The sequence below is a fragment of the Leptopilina heterotoma genome, unplaced genomic scaffold (assembly GCF_015476425.1).
Source record: "Leptopilina heterotoma isolate Lh14 unplaced genomic scaffold, ASM1547642v1 Lhet_14, whole genome shotgun sequence".
In the NCBI taxonomy this organism is placed as follows: Eukaryota; Metazoa; Arthropoda; class Insecta; order Hymenoptera; family Figitidae; genus Leptopilina; species Leptopilina heterotoma.
In genome coordinates this window covers 386,713-407,062 of record NW_025110859.1, presented here as the reverse complement: position 1 = coordinate 407,062, position 20,350 = coordinate 386,713, and the positions used below count along the sequence as shown (strand labels likewise).

General features: G+C 28.3%; 2 protein-coding genes across 4 annotated transcripts in view; one reads left to right on the top strand and one right to left on the bottom strand.

The window, feature by feature from the left end:
- Positions 1 to 19,105, top strand: part of LOC122497826 — a 37,616-nt gene extending 18,511 nt beyond the window's left edge. Inside the window, exons 7-12 of one of the 2 annotated variants that reach the window (XR_006301177.1) lie at positions 12,236 to 12,365; positions 13,079 to 13,219; positions 13,297 to 13,481; positions 13,618 to 13,841; positions 13,906 to 14,146; positions 18,964 to 19,105. Coding sequence is in view for 1 of the 2 variants with exons in the window: in XM_043605154.1 (XP_043461089.1) it covers positions 12,236 to 12,365; positions 13,079 to 13,219; positions 13,297 to 13,481; positions 13,618 to 13,841; positions 13,906 to 14,029 (804 nt within the window). In the remaining variant the exon portion in view is untranslated. Of the gene's footprint in view, positions 1 to 12,235; positions 12,366 to 13,078; positions 13,220 to 13,296; positions 13,482 to 13,617; positions 13,842 to 13,905; positions 15,027 to 18,963 lie in introns of those variants that run through there. The other variant, XM_043605154.1, reaches the window with a different exon arrangement.
- Positions 15,341 to 20,004, bottom strand: LOC122497827 (dnaJ homolog subfamily C member 22). Of its 2 annotated transcripts, XM_043605156.1 has the most exons (7): positions 19,867 to 20,004; positions 19,334 to 19,543; positions 18,126 to 18,593; positions 17,177 to 17,324; positions 16,166 to 16,530; positions 15,859 to 15,966; positions 15,341 to 15,768 (listed from the first exon to the last, which is right to left on the bottom strand). In XM_043605156.1, exons 3-7 carry the CDS (start codon positions 18,435 to 18,437, stop codon positions 15,559 to 15,561), a joined length of 1,143 nt encoding a protein of 380 aa, XP_043461091.1. In that variant the 5' UTR covers positions 18,438 to 18,593; positions 19,334 to 19,543; positions 19,867 to 20,004; the 3' UTR covers positions 15,341 to 15,558. The 2 variants fall into 2 exon arrangements, with proteins under 2 accessions (XP_043461091.1, XP_043461090.1); XM_043605155.1 differs by lacking the exons at positions 19,334 to 19,543; positions 19,867 to 20,004 and adding an exon at positions 18,675 to 18,972.
- Positions 20,005 to 20,350: the final 346 nt, after the last annotated feature.

Here is a 20,350-nt window from a genome sequence, read left to right as displayed (position 1 = left end):
GCCATGAGTGTGAGAGAGATCGAGATATATGTTTGCTGTATTTGCACTCATGGCCTAGTTACAAAACGCAACGCAAAACGGTACCATGGGACTTCAGCCTGAGGAATATACCGCAAGTGACCACCAGTACATTGAGTTCTCAGTCTCGATGGGAGACACACAAGGAGGAAAGAGACAGGATGTTCCTAGTCGCAAGACCTCCTTGTGGAATATAAAGAGACTCGACAAGGAAAAGTTCGGCCGGTCCCTAAGAGAAGCCCTTTTAATTGAGGACTTGGGCTGGGTGAAGAGGCCGAGCAGTCTGGATGGGGAGGTTCGAGCGGTGAGGAACATGATAGTCACCGCTTGCAATGCGTCTATGCCACGCAAAGGCGCCATTCCCGTAAGAAAATCCTTGCACTGGTGGTCAGAGGAGCTAGCCTCCTTGAGAAAGGAATGCCTCAAAGCAAGAAGGACATATACCCGATCTAAGGGAGATCCCTTGCTGAAAGAGGCATTCAAGGAGGCGAAAAAGGGCCTCAAAAAAGAGATCCGCAGGTCGCGACGCCGTAGCTGGAAGGACCTAATCGAGGAAGTCGATAAGGACCCATGGGGTCTGGCTTTTAAAATCGTGACTAAGAAATTAGTGACGAGGCAAAAGACCCCCAGCCTGGACAATCCCGATTGGGTCAGAAAGATAATAAGTTCTTTGTTTCCTCCTTCCTGAAGGGACTGGAGTTTTTGCAAAGTCGAAGAGGAAGAACTCTTCACACTTAGTGAACTGCAAAAAGCAGGCAAAAGATTGAAAACAGGCAAGGCGCCTGGAATCGATGGGATAAGTAACGAGATCCTAAAGTTGGTAATCGACACTTCACCCCAGATTCTGCTTCGATGCTTCAATCTTTGCCTTGAGAGAGGAGAGTTCTTCCGCGACTGGAAGCGACAGAGGTTAGTCCTCCTGAGGAAAGGCGAAAAACCTCTAGATAAAGTATCATCATACAGGCCTATATGCCTGCTAGATACGATGGGTAAACTTCTAGAGGATATGGTTCTGCAGAAAATGCAAAGCCACTTGACCGGAGAGAATAGTCTATCGGATCACCAATTTGGTTTCCGTAAAGGCAAGTCCACAGTTGATGCCATCCAGGCAGTTGTGGACATAGCCAAAGCAGGAAAAAACAAGTTGGGACCCGAAAAAAAGAAGAGCTTCTGCGCGTTGGTAGCAATTGACATACGCAACGCGTTTAATTCCGCAAGATGGAAAGATCTCATCGAGTCGATGAAAAAGAAAAACATGCCGCCCTACTTGTTGCGGATAATGGATAATTATCTTAGCGACAGGTGGGTTATATATAAGGGAGACACCTGCACTCTTAAGGAAAAGATGCAGCGTGGGGCTCCTCAAGGCTCGAGGGTGGGTCCATTTGTATGGAATGTATCTTATGATGATTTTCCTGCGAATGGATCTGCCGAAGGTGCGGTGATCATCGGCTTTGCGGACGACGCGTTGTTCGTGTGCACTGCCGAAAGTGAGGAGGCTCTTGGGACATTGGTGAACGAATGTCTGCGACTAGCAAAAAGCCGGCTGGATACCAGGTACTACAGAGGTCTTAAAATGGCCCTGGAAAAAACCGAGGCACTGCTGGTCACAGGCAGACGTGGTTATGAGCTCCCACGAATCGTGATAGACGGATTCGAGGTCAAAGTGGAGTAAGCAAATTAAATATCTTGGTGTGGAGTTGGATGGAAGGTTAAACTTCCACCACCACATGGCTACGGCGTCAAATAAGGCGATCGAAACCATAAATTGTAATATAACCTATAACCAGATGTCTTAAAGAACGACCTTTTTAAGGGTACGGTCGAGAGTGCATACATATATACACATTCTAAAATGTGTTCAAACAATAGCAACGTTAATTTTCATTTGCAAATTAATAATACATAAAACAATAAATAAAAAATGATAAATAATTAATATTTTAATATTATTAATAATGCGTATAAATAAATATTTATTGTTTATAAAATAATTAATAACAAATAAGTGTCCACAAAGAATAATTATAAACAATAAACCAATAATAATTCACAAATTATTAATAACAATTTATAAAAAATAGGTAAATGAACAAAAAATCGAAATAAATAATTAAATAATGCAACAATTACGTTAAAAATTACGATAAAATTAAAATTCAAAAACCTACATACATTTAAAAATTATAAACAACTAAACTACGCTATAAAAAATATTGTAAAATTATTATTAATTAGTTTATAACAATATTTTGTAAAATCTCAAAAACGTGGAATAATATCCCTACTATTTTAGGAAGACACTGACCTAGGGTACGTCCCTTCAAGACACAACCTACATAAGTGGGATGTCGAAACGACAAAATCAAATCTTTTAACTTTTTACCAATCTGATAATTAGTCAGCCTCTTTTTTCCATCTCCCTAAATATATTTTCCAAAAAATCTAAAAACCTTAGTGGGGAAAATATCAAAAAAAAGCAGTATCCTCTCAAGACAACCAGACACAAGTCAGTTAAAATCATTCACTCTCAGTATTCATGTCACTCTCAGTATTCAGTTCAAACTAATAATATTCGTACACAAGTTCAGTCTCAGTTCTGAATACTAAAATTCAAGTCTATTTGAAAAAATAATAAGTGTTTAAAATACAAGTGTCAAGTTTTATTATCAACGTTAAATAATCCAATTAAATTCAAATAATTTCGCAAATATATCGAAATCATAAATCAATATATCGATATATTTAAAATCGATCAATCGATATTAACAATCGATATTATTAAAAATCCAAATTATTTCACGTTCTGGAAGAAGCGACGAATTTTTGTATAACTATAAATAAAAAGTGAGTACAAATTCAAAATATTCTTATTAAATTCATCTTTCTCTTCTTAACTTACTCAAATCTTGTCAAAATTCCCAAACCCGTAAAGAAAGGTTCTATGACTGAGAACTATAAATTTTAATACCTTTTTAAACTAGCGCCTCCGACGGCCTTCGGCCGTCTCCGTTGCTTCCGTTTTATGTTCATTTTTGTTCAATTTTTAAAAGTTTTAACGTTAATTTTTTCAATTAATGTTTTTTTTAATAAAAAAATTCTATTTCACTCTTTTAATATTTCCTTTTTCATTTCATGCATAAAATTTTCTAGTTATTTAAATGTTATTTTTGATAGTATTAGTAGAGTATAAGAATAATTTGAATTTTATTACATTTAAATATTATTATTATTATTATTTATTATAATAATATTATTATTTTTAGTAACAACAACAATAATTTTCACTTCAGATTGTTTAATTGTTAATAATTTTTAAACTTTTATATATAATTAAATATTATTTTGTATTTTATAATTGTGAATAATATTTTTTTTATTAAAAAAAAGTTAATTCAATGATTATATAATATAAAGAATTTATATTTTAAGGCTATGCTAACAATAGATTTCTTTTGTTCTTCTGATGAATATTATTATACTCACAAAACAGTCTATTTAAATAAAAAGGAATCTTTTTACTATAAGCGGATTTTCCTTTTAATATTTGTCTAAGAGGAATTCCTTTTCTATTAAAAGGAAATTCCTTTATATTATATTCTTTAATTATTATATAAATGATTTTTGTTTACTATTAAAAAGAATCATTTTATCAGTAGTTTTATTTATTTTTATTATCTGTGATTCATTAATTTATATTTATTTAATTGTAATAATAATTTTTTTATTTGGGACTCAAATTTATGAAATATTTGAAATTAAATTTAATTTCAAATAAAATAATAATAGCATAAGTCTGCAAATCAGTGGCGGATCCAGAATTTACTCCAGGGGGGGGGGTCATTTATAGATTCGGCGAGCAACGACCATAATTAGCTGACCTTTTTTTTATGTAAATTTTTCGCCCCAGGAGGGGGGGGGGTCATGACCCCCATGACCCCCCCTGGATCCGCCACTGCTGCAAATAATAAATTGATATAGGCAAATAAAATATATAAAAAGAAGAACTAAATTTCTTTTATCATAATTTCCATAATATTATAACCTTTTATCAATTTTAAAAATTTCAAAAAGTTATGAATTAGATACTACATTTTTTAATTAATTAAATTACAGTTTTCGAATACATAAATAATTATTATAATTATCCAAAATTGACAATATTTTATTTAAATTTTGTATTTTGTTTATTTTATTAAAATAATAATTTAATTTTTATTATTATTATTATTATTAATCATTAAATTTATTTGTGCAGATTACCTTTGCATTATATAAAGAGTAAATAAACTTTTTTTATTTTAATATTTTAATTTGTTTACAAACGTCAAATCACGTGAAACTATATCCTTTTTACATAATAGGATTTCATTTAAAAATCAAAAGAAATCAGAACGTTTTTCTTTTTTCCAATAAACTTCTAACCTTATTATATTCGAAAAATCCCTTTTACAATAAAACTATTTCTGCTAACGATTAAAGGACATAATTTAAAAGGAAATTAGTTTTATGTTGAATAGATCATTTTTGTAAGTGTACAATAAAAATATTTTACTTTTATTTATATTCTTATTATATGTTCAACACACAATAATAAGGACATAAAAAATGCTATTGTGGACTTGCAACCTTAAAAAGCTGTTTATATTTTGTTGTTTTTTAATTTTAAATATATAAATAAATGAAAAGAATACAACGTAAAGTTTTTGCTTTTTGATTAAATAGCGCCTCAGACGGTCTTCGTTGCTTCTGTTCCATGTTTATTTTTGTTCAATTTTTAAAATTTCTAATGTTAATTTTTTCAATTTTTTTTTTTTTATAGAATTCTATTTTATTAAAAATATTTTTTTTAAGTATAAAATTTTCTATTAATTTAATTATATTTTTAATTTGAAATTAGGGTAAGTGTGTCAATTGTGGCGGGTGCTCCAATTATGGCGACTTTGTAAAAAATAGAATTATTTACTATTTTAGAATAATATAGTTATTTGAAAATGATAGAAAAAGTTATTTTCGACCTTACTCGATATAATTGTACGAAAAAAAACACATTTGAACTATTATTGGTTTAATTATTTAAGTACAAAAATTGTGCCCCGCCATAATTGGCACATTTTCATTGAATGTGCGTGCTCCAGTTATGGCGCGCAACACAACCTCTAAATACACGTTATTTTCCCCGCCGTAATTGGCGCGCCGAAATTGACTCAACCGCGCCATAATTGACGTTTTTAATCCTAATTCTTATTGCTTTAATTTTGTTTAAATAATTAATTTTTATAAAGTTTTTATAAAAGTTTTATCTATATGACACGGGCTTTTAGTTTAATAAGCCATAAATTTACTTCTTTCATTATAATTTTTGAATTTTCTATTTCAAAGACGGCTAAACCAGAACCGCGCCATAATTGGCACACTTACCCTATATGTTATTTATTACTTTCTAAATTTGAATCAGCGAAAAGTCGCTGATTCACCAGCCCAGAGTATGCAGCTGATGAAACAGCGTATATACGCTGGAAAATCAGTGCATATACGCTGTTTCATCAGTGTATATACGCTATTTCATCAGCTGCATACTCTGGGCTGGTGAATCAGCGACTTTTCGCTGATTCAAATTTAGAGAGTATATGTGGTCGTCCACATGAAAAGGGCCCATATTGTCGGTTCTAGTTTTCGAGATAATCGCAATTTAGTAATTTTGGAGCAAAATCTTAATTTTTTTTATTTTTTATTATCAATCTACATGTTTTGACAAGTCAAATCATGCGGTTTTCATTAATTTACCAAGAATTTAACTGTTTGATTTCATTGGTTCTTTAGAAAAATGAGGTTTTGGCGTTCTAAACTTTGAAATTCCGTAATTCAACGAATTTTTAATCAAAAAAGTTCTAAGACCACTCAAAATTTTCCAAATTTTGCCAGGAATACGCCCATATAGATAACTCCATCAGTGCCAAAATGGGCCCTTTTCATATGGACGTCCACATATTATTTATTTAGTAGTAAAATAATAATTTCAATGTTATTACATTTAGTATCATCTTTGGTAACTTAACAACAATAATAATTTTTACTTCATTTGTTTAAATGTTAATAATTTTTTTTAACTTATACATATTTTTTTTTGTATTTTATAATTATATAATTATAATATTTCTTTCAATTTTCAAAGCAAATTAATGTAAATGACCATAATATACTTTATGTTTTAAGGCATATGCTCACAATAGGTTTCTTTTGTTTTTCTGCTATAATGGTTGGAGGACTAAAGTTCCAAAACAGAAGTTCCAATGAAAAAAAGTTCAAAAGATTTTAATTTCCAAAGACTGAAAGTTCCAAAAGTTCTTTTTTTCAAAACTTTTTTTTTCCAAAAACCACAATATTAGTTATAATATTGTCTTTTAACTTTCTCTCCCTATTCATATTTGTCTCTTTCATACATTTTTTGAATCATTAATGTTTTTTAAAATTTTTGTACTTTTTACATATATGAGGAGTAAGCTTTTAAAATCTGATAAACCCCTTTTATCATGCCACCCTTCAAATAGTAAATCTTTTTATAAAAAAGCTATAAAGTAACACTTTATAAATAAAACAGAAATTAATTTTTTAATTTCAAACATGAGAAAAATTATTTCTCCAACACTTGCTCTGAAAGGAGTACTTTTCTTGGTAGAAAAGTGTGGCGAAAGTAGAACTTTTCTCAACTGCTCTGAAGAGCGTGGCGAAAGTAATTTTTAGCGTGGCGAAAGTAAATTTGGCGTGGCGAAAGTAAATCATGAATTTATTCTTTTTTCTTGTTCTTTGACCGAGACTTATTTTGTATCTAACTTTTTCCCCACTCAAAACATTCGTCTTTTATTATATTAAACATAAGAACATTTTAAATTAAAATTAAACGAAACTCACGAAGAAACCTTTCCTCGCAAGGCGTTGGAGAAAACGTAGTGCACAACTCGTGGTGAAAGAATGATTTTTCGCCGCTAGTTGTACAATGTACTATTCTTCTAATACTGAATGCTTAGGTAAAATTCTCCGACCAAGCTGTTTCCTTACATAGCACACGATTTGATAAAAATGTTATTTAGATATTTCATTTCCCGACTATTTCCCGGTTTTTCCCAGTTAACCGGGAAGTAGTAGACACCCTGAATAAATTATTCATTATTGAATATTTTTTTCTATTTAAAACGTTCTGTTTGTAATTAAAGTCTATTGTAATAAGGGAATTTAAAGGTTTTCATCAAGGTTAGGCTGAAATATTTTTTAAATTGAAAAATCTTTGGTAATAATTTTTTTTTAAATTGAACATTGATAATAAATCGATTTCTAACGAATGCTTTGAATGTGTTTATCTCAATTGCTCCTCATTACATTTAAAATTATATTGGAACTTTCGTGTTTTGGCACTATTTTTTTTGGAACTTTTGTCTTTTGATTCATTTTTATTTTGGAACTTTCGGATTGGAACATTTGTTTGGAACTTTTTGTGTAGAACTTTTGATCTACAATCATTATAATAAGATAATTAGATTAGATTAGTTTTAGATTTTAGTTTTAGATTTCTTTGTATTCTTATATTATAAATAATACTTTAAATTTTCATTTTTAAAATATAATTAACTATTTTAATTTTTATTTTTAAACTTCTTTTTATTTTTAAATTAACTATTTTTAACGAAATCACTCAGCACTAAAAATATTTTTGAACGAAAGCTATAGTTTATACAAAATATATACAAACAAAAAATAATCAAAAAACTACCGTGTGTCTCCTTATGTATTTTTTTAGTAATGATATAAAAAATACATCTTTCCACAAATAATTGTTTTATTTATTATTGTTTAGTTATTATAAACGCGTATATAATAAATATGTTTTTTTTGTTTTAATATAATTTTAAGCTACCAAAACAACAGAAATTCTTTTTGTTTGTGTGGTGTTCTTATACCATGTCTTTTTTAAGAAAGGATAATTCTCATACTTAATTACTATTCATCATAATTAATTAAAAATTATTATCATATTCAACAATTAGGTTAGGTTTCTTTTAGTGTCCATGACAGCTCCAAACGACCGGGGTGGTCGGCCCCGACCTAGCTTTAATATATATATACACAATTTGACAGCTAACCTATTGTGTGTTTCTAAAAATGTATTATATATATTTTTTTTAAATAAATTAAAACTTCTAATAGTTAACAATCATGATGTCATGTCAATTATGATTATATATTAAATATTGTTATCACTTATATATATATGTGTTTTGTGTTTGTGAATAAAAATGTATGTGTTGTGTTGTGACAGGCTTGCTTGTGTGTGTCCGTGTCCGTGTGGTTCCACCTTTCGAGTTCTTCGATATTTCGATTTCAACTCGAACTCTCTTTTTAGAAAAAAAAAAAAGGAAGAAAGGAAAACTATTTTTGAATCCTGAAATTGTTACCTATGTTATCGAAACCTGTCATCTTACTTTTCTGTGTTCGATGATTTGGTTTCATTCCTTATGGAGCGTTTACACCTTCTGAAAAAATTGTCCAGAACGGAAAATTTACATTGGAGTAAGAGAGTCAGATACACAGTCTGTCTCTCTTACTCCAATGAAAAATTTTCCGTTCTGGAAATTTTTACCGAAGGTGTAAATGCTCCCTTATAAATTAAAATCCAAAAAAATCATTTCAAAACAAAATAAAACTCGAAAGTGTCCCAAACTATTAAGCGAGAGCTTAGGTTCAAATCACACACAAAATTCCATTTATTAAATATATTCATTTATTTAATAAATTGAATTTAAAATAATTATGTTTAGTCCATAGGACGTAACATATGATTGATAATTTTGTTCGGAATATTTTACAAACATATATATATATATATATATATATATATATATATATATATATATATATATATATATTAGAGGTGTGCAAAAAGCTCGAAAAGCCGAGCCGAGCCGGGCCGCAATTTTTTCGAGTCGAGCCGAGCCGAGCCCGAGCCGGGCTCGATGTATCGGGTACCCGAAATTTTCGAGTACCCGAAACATTCGGGTACCCGAATTCACTCGAGTACTCGAATATTTCGGGTACTCGAATGAATTCGGGTAACCGAAATTTTCGAGTACTCGATTTAATTCGAGCTTTTAAATAAAAAAATTTTTTTTTTTGAAAAAAAAAAAATTTAATTAAAAATTAATGTAGAAAATTTTAGATTTTCTCAAGGGCTCGAATCAAATCGAGTACTCGAAAATTTCGAGTACCCGAAAGTTTCGGGTACCCGAAAAATTCGAGTACCCGAAATTATTCGAGCTTTTTATAAAGCTCGGCTCGGCCCGAGCTCGGCTCGAGCTCGAACTGAATAGGCTCGGCTCGGCTCGGCTCGAAAAATGAAAAGCTCGAAAATACCCGCTCGAGCATCGGGTTTCGAGCTTTTTGCACACCTCTAATATATATATATATATATATATATATATATATATATATATATATATATATATATATATATATATATATATATAAAATAATTGCGGGAAATGAAAAAGAAAATGAAAAATAATATAAAAAAAATATTAATTAAATTAAAAAAAATAAAATATAAAAATTGAAGAAAAAAAAATTGAGGTAGAAAATCGTCATTAAATTTTCCATCAAAAATACACGTTTCCGGTGTTTATGAAACTCGTACAAATCTTGCGCACTGAAAACGACTGATTTATGGTAAAAAAAAATAATAAAAACGTTTTTTATGTGCAAGGCCCTGATTTTGATGTATAATTTTACCTAAACTGTCAAATGAACGCATCAATTATTTATCCTGGAAACGATATAATTTATCCGGTAAATCGTATACTATATGAAATAACAGTATGTCTCGGTCAATTTGTAAAGAGAAAAAAAAGAAAAAAAATTCCCTGAATGATGTAGAGAAATACAATTGGATGACAGGGTTGTATTACAGAGATGTGAATTCAAGGTTCCTGATTTCCTATATAAAATGCATCTAGTATAACAATAATAATAATGCGATTTTCCTATAAAGAAAAATATATGAATCAAAGGTTTCGTCAATAAAAATTCCTCTTTTGTATATTAGAGACCATTTATTTTTATTCGAAACTTAATAAATTTTTTTGGATTACAAATCTTGTCAAGTATTGACATTTCTCTCTGTTTTTTTTTTTTTTGCTGTGAAAAAAGACTTCTTTTTTTCCAATGAAAAAATTGCAAATGTTGTTCCCATATCCGATTGATAAAAGAGGGCTTCAGAAGCCACTTAGGGAATCCTGACTAGACTATATACATAGAAGCTGATATTGCTTTGTTACTCTTTTTTTATATATATATAAAACTACTTAAGATTAGTGGCCTATTTCTTTAATGAAAAAATTTTCTCTTTGTCATAACTAATTGGACGTCTTTTCTTTTTATTTATATGCAAATTATTGATTTTTTTTATTGAGTTTGATGAATAAGAAAATTGGGGAAAAATGGTCTTATTTTTCTTTTCTGAACTTGCTTGTATTTTTTACTTCTTTTTTGTTTTTCAGTATTTTGGTTTGGTTCCTTTTTTAAGTCTTTTTCTTGTTATTTTTTTTCGTTTTTTTCGTTTTTTTAATACCTTTTAGTTTTCCTTGCCCTTTTTAGCCTTTATAGTCCTTTTTCAGTAGTATTACTTGTAATAATTTTTTTTCCACAAAAAAAGTGACAGAGAAATTAAGAAAAAAAGAAAATGAGAATTAAAGAAAAGTTAATTATACCTATTGATGCAAGGAATAATTTAATGAAATTGTAAAGAGAGTCTTATAAATAGTACATTGTACAACTATAGTGGCGAAAGTGTGATTTTTAGATAGTGAAGTTTGCAGCTCGAGTGTAGCAAGAGCAGCAATCACTCGAGAAAAATCATTCTTTCACCACGAGTTGTACACTACGTTTTCTCCAACGCCTTGCGAGGAAAGGTTTCTTCGTGAGTTTCGTATAATTTTAATTTAACGTGTGCTTATGTTTAATATAATAAAAGACGAATGTTTTTTGAGAGGGGAAGAAGTTAGATACAAAATAAATTTCGGTCAAAGAACAAGAAAAAAGAATTGGGTCATGATTTACTTTCGCCACGCTAAAAATTACTTTCGCCAGGCTCTTCAGAGCAGTTGAGAAAAGTTCTACTTTCGCCACACTTTTCTACCAAGAAAAGTACTCCTTTCAGAGCAAGTGTTGGAGAAATAATATTATAATAAGCAAAGATCGATATGGAAAATTTTATCTAGACAGAAAACCATAGCCGCAGAGAAACATCGCCGCACATCTATCAGAACTTAATTTATTAAATGGTCAGTTTGCTTGTGTTGTCATGATCACATAAACCTTATTATTAACTTTACACATATATATGTTTGTGCGTCATGCATTAACTTAACCGATCAAAGAACTCTTCTTGTATATATAACTATTTCTACTGTTTTTAAAATAATATTTGCTCCTCCTTCAACCAACTCAAATCGCTTTTCTATTTTCTATTACTTCGCATTTTTTATTGTTATTATTATATTTCTATAATTCTATAATATTTATATTTTCATTTTTATTATAAACAAATTTAATATTATTATTATTATTATTATTATTACCATTACTTATAGATTTTATTTATTTATATTTTATTTCTTTTAATTTTTATTTTATTTCTCAACTTCAATAAAATTTCTGCAATTTTATGCTTTTTTAGGAATTCTGAAAGCATTACCAGTTATTATCGAAGACATGGGGGAATATTTTTTCAAAATTTGAGAGAAAATTGAGTTTTTGGAATAAAATGAGAAAAATCTAATCGGAGGAACTTTCGCCGGTCGACGTATTTTTTTTCTAGGTGTAAAAATATTATATTACACAAAACATTCTCAAGAGGATGTTGGACTTGAGTTAAAAATCAATTTCCTTTATCATGTATCGAGGTCATCTTTCGACTATAATTAAATAGGTTTGAAAAAAATCCCCCAGAAAAAAATTAATAACGATAGCAATTTAAAAAACGACAAAAGAATATTTGTCAATATTAATTTTTTTTAATTCTCTACTTTTGAATTGAATATAATATTCTTCTTTTAAAAAAAAAATAAGAAGAATAATAAAAACAGTAGCAGCAGTAGTAGTAGTAGTGGTAGTAGTAATAATATTATGTAAAAAATAAAAATAAACTAATAAATATATTTTTTTACAGTCGGCGATAAGTTACATGGCTGGAAATGGTGCTTCTACATTTTTGGAAGCGACGTTATCTTTTTCTGGCATTAATCCTAATGTGCCAGACAATGAGGGTAATACTCCCCTGCATTTTGCAGCACAAGCTGGTAATTATACATTTATACCCACTTTTTCTACAATACTAATATTTATTTTATATTTATTTTCTTTCTTTTACTATTTTATTTTATTTGTTTGTTCAAATAAATCTGAAATTTAATGTTTAAGATAAAAAGTCAATTTTTATAAATATTTATTTCGCTTTAAATATTTATAAATATAAAGAACGTTTTTTTTTTAATTGTATTTGCAAATTCGATTTTTTTCAAAACTATATGTTTCAAGAAGAGTTTGAAATTAAATTCTATAAAATCGTATACAGCAGTAGTATAATAAATGATCGAGGAAGTGAAAGAACTCTCAAAGTCCACTGACATTGTGAGTGACTTGTTCCTTGTAACAAAGTTAAATAAACAGTCGAGACTATGTATATATCGGCAAATTTTGGCATTTGTTAAATTCTTTAACTGACTTTTCAGCCAAGAATAGATTGTAAATTTGAAATAAATACATTTATCAAAAATTAACTCAATTTGTTTCTAAAACTGTGAAGAAAAAGATTTTACGCATTTTTATTTTTTAGACTAATTAGAAATTGTAAATTACTTTCGTTTTTGGAGAAAAATTTAGACGAATTTCATTTTTAGAAAAAAATACAGACAAATTTCATTTTTAGAAAACAATATAAATTTTTATTTTTATAAATAAATTGAGACTAGTTTATTATGAGAAATAATAAATGTTTGTTTGTTATTTGCAGGACAAATAGATAGTTTAAATATTCTATTGCAAAGATGCCCTGGAATTGAAGTCGATACTCGAAATAAACTAGGTTTCACTCCCTTAATGAAGGCTGCCCTACAGGGACGCACAAAATGCGCTAAAATTCTACTATTTGCTGGTAATTGAATAATTAAATTTTCTAAATTATTTTAACTTTGAATAATTTAAATATAATTAATTTTTGCTGTTTTACAGGAGCAAATCCAATGTTGAGAGATCATGGAAGGGGTCTAAGAGCAGAACAATGGGCAAGATTTTGTGGACGATATGTTTGCGCGGAAGTAATTGAAAGATTTTCCCGACATCGTTTATTGGAGAAAACAACTTCGTGCCGTTGGGGAAGTGAACCGGAATTGGCTGCTAAAATTCTTCAAGGAAAAGTAATTAATATTTTGCTTTTAGGATTCTATTTTTCTCCTTTTTCTTCTTTTTCTCATCTGTAAAATTGAAGATTGTAAATTGAATTTGACGTAGATACAAAAACTGCTAAAGTTTTTTTGATTAATTTATTACTAGATTGCGCCAATTCCATCGAATCCAATTCCACCGCCATCGACAGGTCTTCGTTCAAGAATAAGACGAGTTTTTCGCACCACTTCCGGACCAGATCGACATTTCTCTTTAGTAACGCAATTAACGAACGCCGCACTTTGCGCAACTAGTCCAGCTTTACCAAAACCGGGCGAAGTCCCTTCTGCCGTGAAAAATCTCCTTCGTCCCCTCAATCTTCCCCAATTGAGGTAAATCGAAAATCTTTTTTCTCAAATATTTTATAGATTTAGAAATTTTTATACTTTTCTCCAGGATAACGTTGGTCGCGCCTCCTGAGGTACTGGACAAGACAACGGACAAGTGCTTGACGACATTTTCCGAGAAGATTGAAAGCAGCGTAGTGAAACCTCCAAGGGCTAAGAAGAAAAGTAAATAGTGTCCAAGACTTTTTCTCACTGAAAAGAAAATAATCAAAAGACATTTTATTCCGTGATTCGTTGCGTGTCCAAGACTTCTTTTTATTTATTACGATTCACTTTCGTTCTTATTCTAGGTAAGTTTCAAATTAATAGCTAGAAACAATTTCTTTTGAAAAAAAGAATTTATCACCAAATCTTCTAATTGAATCGTTCGAAAGTAGAAAAGCACAAAACGAATCGTGAAATTTGAAGAAAAAGATCTCGTTAGAATTTTGTCAAATCGATCTTACAATATCGATGATAATCTTTGAAATATTACACAAATTTTTATCCATTTCGCTCAATTCTTTTAAAATGCCTCAAATTATTCACATACAAAGAGAGAAAAAAATCTTTCGCTGTTTTTATATTACGTATCTTTATTTTCTAAAAAATTTTGTAATTTTTCTATTCATTCTTATTTTACTGTTAGATTTCGCACTTGTTTCATAGAATCTCTGGATTTAATTCAAAACAATTGATTTTTCAATTTTGCTCTTTTTATATTATCTATTTTAAAAAAGTAAAGTAGTTACGCTATATTTAACAGAGATTTTAAATTGTGATAAATTAATTACTTAGAAAGTTTATAATAGAAATTATTCTGTACTACAAATATGGTACACTTTGTCAAAAAATTGAAATTGTTAACAAATTTTCCCAGAAATTTTAAAGTAACGTTAATTTTCATGCTTTTAATTAAATTATAAGTTAAATTTTAAATATGTTAAATTATATATAGAATTTAAATTATAAATAATTTAATTAAAATCAAAATTTTACAATAAATTTTAGAAAATTATTTTCTGAATTCCTTGAACAGCTAGATGATAATGTGTTGTAACATTAATAGTTGAAAAAACAAAGAGGTACGAATAATGATAAAATTCTATCTATAGCATTTTTGTATATTATCGAAAACTATAATTAAATATACATACATTCGTTATTAATAAAATGGACGATTTTGGTCGATGCGACCTATTTTCTTAGTCTTATTTTTCAAGTCACCGGACTCGGCAAAATCTAAAAATTATTAACGAATACCGTACAAAATATCGCAGAAATTTTTAATTTCATTTTCTCATTATTAGATATATAGAAAATATATATTATTTAATTTAATATCTAGAATATAATTTTTGATATCTTATTTTTTGGATATTAAGTAATTATTATTAGTAGAATATTATTATAATAATAATAAATTATTTTAATATTCTATTATAATTCTATTAATATTTAATATATAAAATAGATATTAAAACTAAATAAATAATAGATATTAATTTACATACTTTTAATTTTTTATTAACCAATATTATTATTAGGATCCTGAGTGATCCTCAATATATTTTTGCTTAACAATAAATAAAAAATTGACTTGTGGCGAAAAATAAAATTAGACACTTAACGGCTAGTTTCACAGGTAACAAAAGGAATTAATAAATATATATATATATTGAAATCGATAAAATATTTTTTGGAATTGGAAATAAAGAGAAAACTATAATTCTGATTTTCGATTTCGTCGTTGCCGGCGATTTTTTGCACTCGAAAGAATTTCATAAGCTTGTTGAATTTCCATAAATTTCTCTTGAGCAATTCGTCGTTCCTCGTCGGTTCCTTTAATTTTATCGGGATGATTCTCTCGCGAAAGGGCCCTCCATTTCGAAGTCACTTCACTCTGTGATGCTGTCTGCGATAGTCCGAGAATCTAAAATAATTCCGCGAATATAATAATTAGAAAATGAAAAAAATTATTTCTAAAAGTTGTATTTTACAAGACTAGGAAAAGAAATCTCACTTTGTAGGCATTTATTTCGCCTCTTGGATCCGATAATTCTATCAATTGTCTCCAAACCGCCCAGAAGCCTTGATTTTGTGCCTCTTGCCAAGTAGCCTCCAAACTCGACTGAAAATTCGAATTTTTTCAGATTTTAATCAAACTTTATAAACTGAATTTTAGAATTGAATAAAAAACTCGATGTTGTTACTAGATTTGTTGAATTGATAATTATAAATAAATTAATTAATAAATCAGTAAATAAATATGAATATAAATATGAAATTATAATGTAATTTCAAAAATTGAATTACTGAAGGAAACAAACCTTAAGATCTAGCCAAATTGGAGAAGTGAGAAAATGTTTAACAGCATCGGACAATTTTATCTCCTCTCCATCATTGTCAACGATTGTGGCATTGAAATAAAAGTAACTGGCCCATAGCGTTGAGTAAATGAGAATTGCGACAGTTAAAATTGCCATTCTTACACGTAATGATTTCTTTTTTCTCGGCCTCAAACGCCATTCTTTTGAAAATGAATCAAAACTCAAATATGAAGCCAAAATCATTAAACCCATCCAAGTGCTTTCGTCTCCAATATAGTAGAGCGTTGGATAACAAATGTAAGATGCCACCAAAGGTATCCATAAGGAGCCTCTTTCTCTTCCAACATTTCCCACGAGCCACGTACCTATTAATTTAATAAAGAAAAATTATTTCTATAACAAATAAAAATTTAATAAAATAAAAAACTCAAAATGTAAATAAATAAATAAATCAGTTAATGAGGCTCTCATTTTTTATTATCTCATTAACTGATTGCTGTAAATATAAAATTAGAATCGAATTAAAAATAATGAACTTCGCTTAAATTTTACATTTTTTTCTTTAAATGGTAAATACGATTCTTCGTTAAAAATAATAATAATAAAACTAGCGGTAGTAACAATAATGGGAATAATAATAATAATAATAATAATAATAATAATAATAATAATAATAATAATAATAATACGTAATTGTTACTGAATAATCACTGAAAAGATTCTCTTTCACGAAAATTATAAAAGTGAAAAAAAATATTAATAATATTTTCTTAGTCTGCAATCAATAGTCGATTTTAAATGAAACTCGTTTTTGTTACTCGTTAGTTTCTTTATCGTAACGTGACTACCTTTGAACGTTATCTCTAAATGAAACATTTATTTTCTTTTCTTCGTCTGCATTCTACGTTCAAAAAAAATTATAACAATTTTTTTTTATTAATAGAAAAACTTTTTTCTCAAATCTCCGCCAATTATTATTTTTACAATCAATTTAAATTTGTTATTCATTACCTAAGGCAATTGCTCCCGGTACAAGAATTAAAAGATGTCGAAAATTTATTCCATTAACTTCTTCCTCGGGAATCGACAAATAGAGCAATTGACCAAATAAATAAGAAACGCAAGATGATCCTAAAAAGCGCACTGTTGAAAATGGTGGCTGAAAAAGAGAATAAAAATTATTATTTACAGTCAACTATCTAATAAAAGAAAAATTAATTAAATATCAAATAAGTGAAAAATAATTATTAAAATAATAAATTATTTCAGAAAATATGGAACAGAAAGGAATAAAATTAAATTACCGCATAAATTTAAGTTAAAAGACAGTTTTTTTTATCAAGTGATAAAAATTCTAATGAATATTTTACAATAGAAAAAAGTTTACTTGAATTCTACGAAGGTTAGAAAATAGTAAATATTTAATCAGCTGTATGCAGGAAAAATATGTTTTAATTTTTTAATATTGCTTTTTTTAAGTAGGAGATATTTCTAAAAAAAATTTTTTAAACCAATTCGGAATTTTTTGTTACTCTTATTATAATAATAGATAAATAATGATAAATTTCCAACGAGACTTTGAATTTTCTATTTCTTGAAATAAAATAAAAGTTAGATTAAAAATTCAGAAAAAAACAAAATATTAAAAAAATAAATTGGAAAAATTACAATTTCTTAAATTTTACAATTAAAGATAAAAAAAACAATAAATAGGTAATAAGTAATAAGTAAAAATTAATTGGAAAAATGACAATTTCTAAAATTCTATACCTACAATTAAAAATTAAAAAACAATAAATAATAAAAAAAAGAAATTGAAAAAATTACAATTTCTTTAATTCGACAATAAAAAATTAAATAAACAACAAATAGTAAAAATTACAATATCTGTTTCTTAAAAGATGTCATTTGAAAAAAACATTTATTTATTTAGTATTTGCAAAAATGATAATTAATTTACCTTTTTATTTGTTCTGACTTGAAAATTGAACCAATCGAGATATGTGCGATCATTGTTGGCGCAAGCCACGTATGTTGGAATTTTAAATAAATCCCTAAACCATCCGGCTCCAAAATATCCACCCAATGTAAAAAGATAAATAAGACCATGATCATCCCTGTCCAAATAAAAATGATGTGCTCCAAAAACACCTCCAAATAACCACCAAAAATATGCCCAAAATTTTGATTTTCTATTTGGTAAATTTTTTGTCTTGGTGCCACCATTTTCACTTGATTCAAACATTTTTTTATCACTATTTCCGTTCTGCATTTTGTTTTATTCTATTTTCTCTCTAATCTCTTTTTCACTAAATCCACCACGTAATAATCGTTGTCATGAAAATAATCAAGTCACACTAAAAAGCTTGTCCTAATTTTCCAATATATTAATAAAAAGCAGATGTTTTCCACTTCTCTTCTTTCTTACCTAAATAAACAGACGAAAAAAATAATTATCACATTGAATTTTGTTTCAATATGTTTTAGGAAAAATTTCTATTGACATTACCAATAAATTTGAATCTAATTATTATGTTTTAATCTTTTCACTCGTGTATTGAAAAAAATAATTCAATTTTACATTCTTGAGGTTTTTTTCTATTATTTGTTAGACTCGAAATATTTTTCCCGCGCGCACACAAAAAATTGAAAATTGAAAAAAGAAATTAAATTAGTCTGATTAATTATTTTTGAAGAGGTGCACTTTTTGTCTTTCTGCGACGAAATTTTTATAAGAAATGATATTTGAAGAAAACATTTTTTTTCGGTGGAAAATGTATCGTGTTCCTCTCGTATAGGTCAACTGGTTCAATGCTCGGACTTGATAACGGTACCTACCAAGACTTTTCAGAGGGGGAATCAAGAAAAAGGGACAAAGAAGAATAGAAAGAGAGACAAATATTCGGACCTGCGATGAAAAAGTGAATTTCAATTTTCTATGAAATTATTTTAATAATAACAATTATAAATAATAATAATGATAATAAATAAATATCAATAATTAAGTTGACAATTTTTGTTCTTATTATTATTAGTAGTACTTCTAGTATTATTATTTTATTATTATTATTATTATTATTATTATTATAAATATTGTACAAAAAATTTGATTAATTCGAATATATTTATGTTAGTTTTTTACTACTTGAATATATTTAATTTTTTTACCTATAGAAGTGCTTTATTTTCTACGCATTTGTACAAATGGTTGTATACATTTCAGGTTCCTGCTTCTGAAGAATTCTTCGTTACCATCTTTGAAAACTCTCCTCTTTTTCCTTTCGAAATTTTCTTTTTTTCCAAAATTTTGTTCTCCTTTTTTTCTCCTATTTTTTTCCTCTTGTCACTCTTCTTTCTTCTCCCTCAAAAATAATGATACTTGTAACAAGAAAATTGAGGAAATTATTTCAAATTCTAGCTCCCGCCTCAATTTGAAAGCAAACTGAGCGGGAATGTTTGTTTTTATAAATATTTATATTCTTAAAAATTATTTATAATCAACTGAATAAATATAATTTCAAGTACGCAATTCAATTTTAAAAAAAAATTGGAATAAAATAGTAGGTATAAATAACAAACCGATAAAAATATTTGAAAATATATTAAATTTTATTAATATTTATAACTTTATATTAATATTTATAGGTATAGCAAAATTTATAAACAATTTTTTTTTTGTAGGATTTTTTGAAAAATATTACCTTGTCCACTGAGGTGAAATCATTGGTCCATTTCGAATGATTATGTAAACTTTATCCAGCAACGTTTTTCTTTACTCTCTAGACAATAAAAAAAAAACAAAAAAAAAAAAAGGAAACGAGATAAATAAAAATTTTTCGCCAATGAAGACTATCCTTCGAGAAGAAGCATCCTATTAGAATTGAGTTGCGACGCAGAAAAAAGTCCCCTTTCTCACACGCATAAACACAAATACAAAGAAATTTGCTTCAAGTGAGGAGAGCTTGGGATTCGAAACGGTTGAAATTGTATACCTGCTGAGTTTTTAAAACCGCTGTGTTGGATCAACGTAAAATCGACGAGGAATGCACCTGTGAGTGTACACTACTCCAAAACACTTGTATTCAAACGGTCGTCACAAACTATTGTCGCGAGAAGAATTGAAAACTGTCTCAATTATTCTCAACTGAAAAATAAAGAAAAATATAATCAAACGCCTTTTAAATA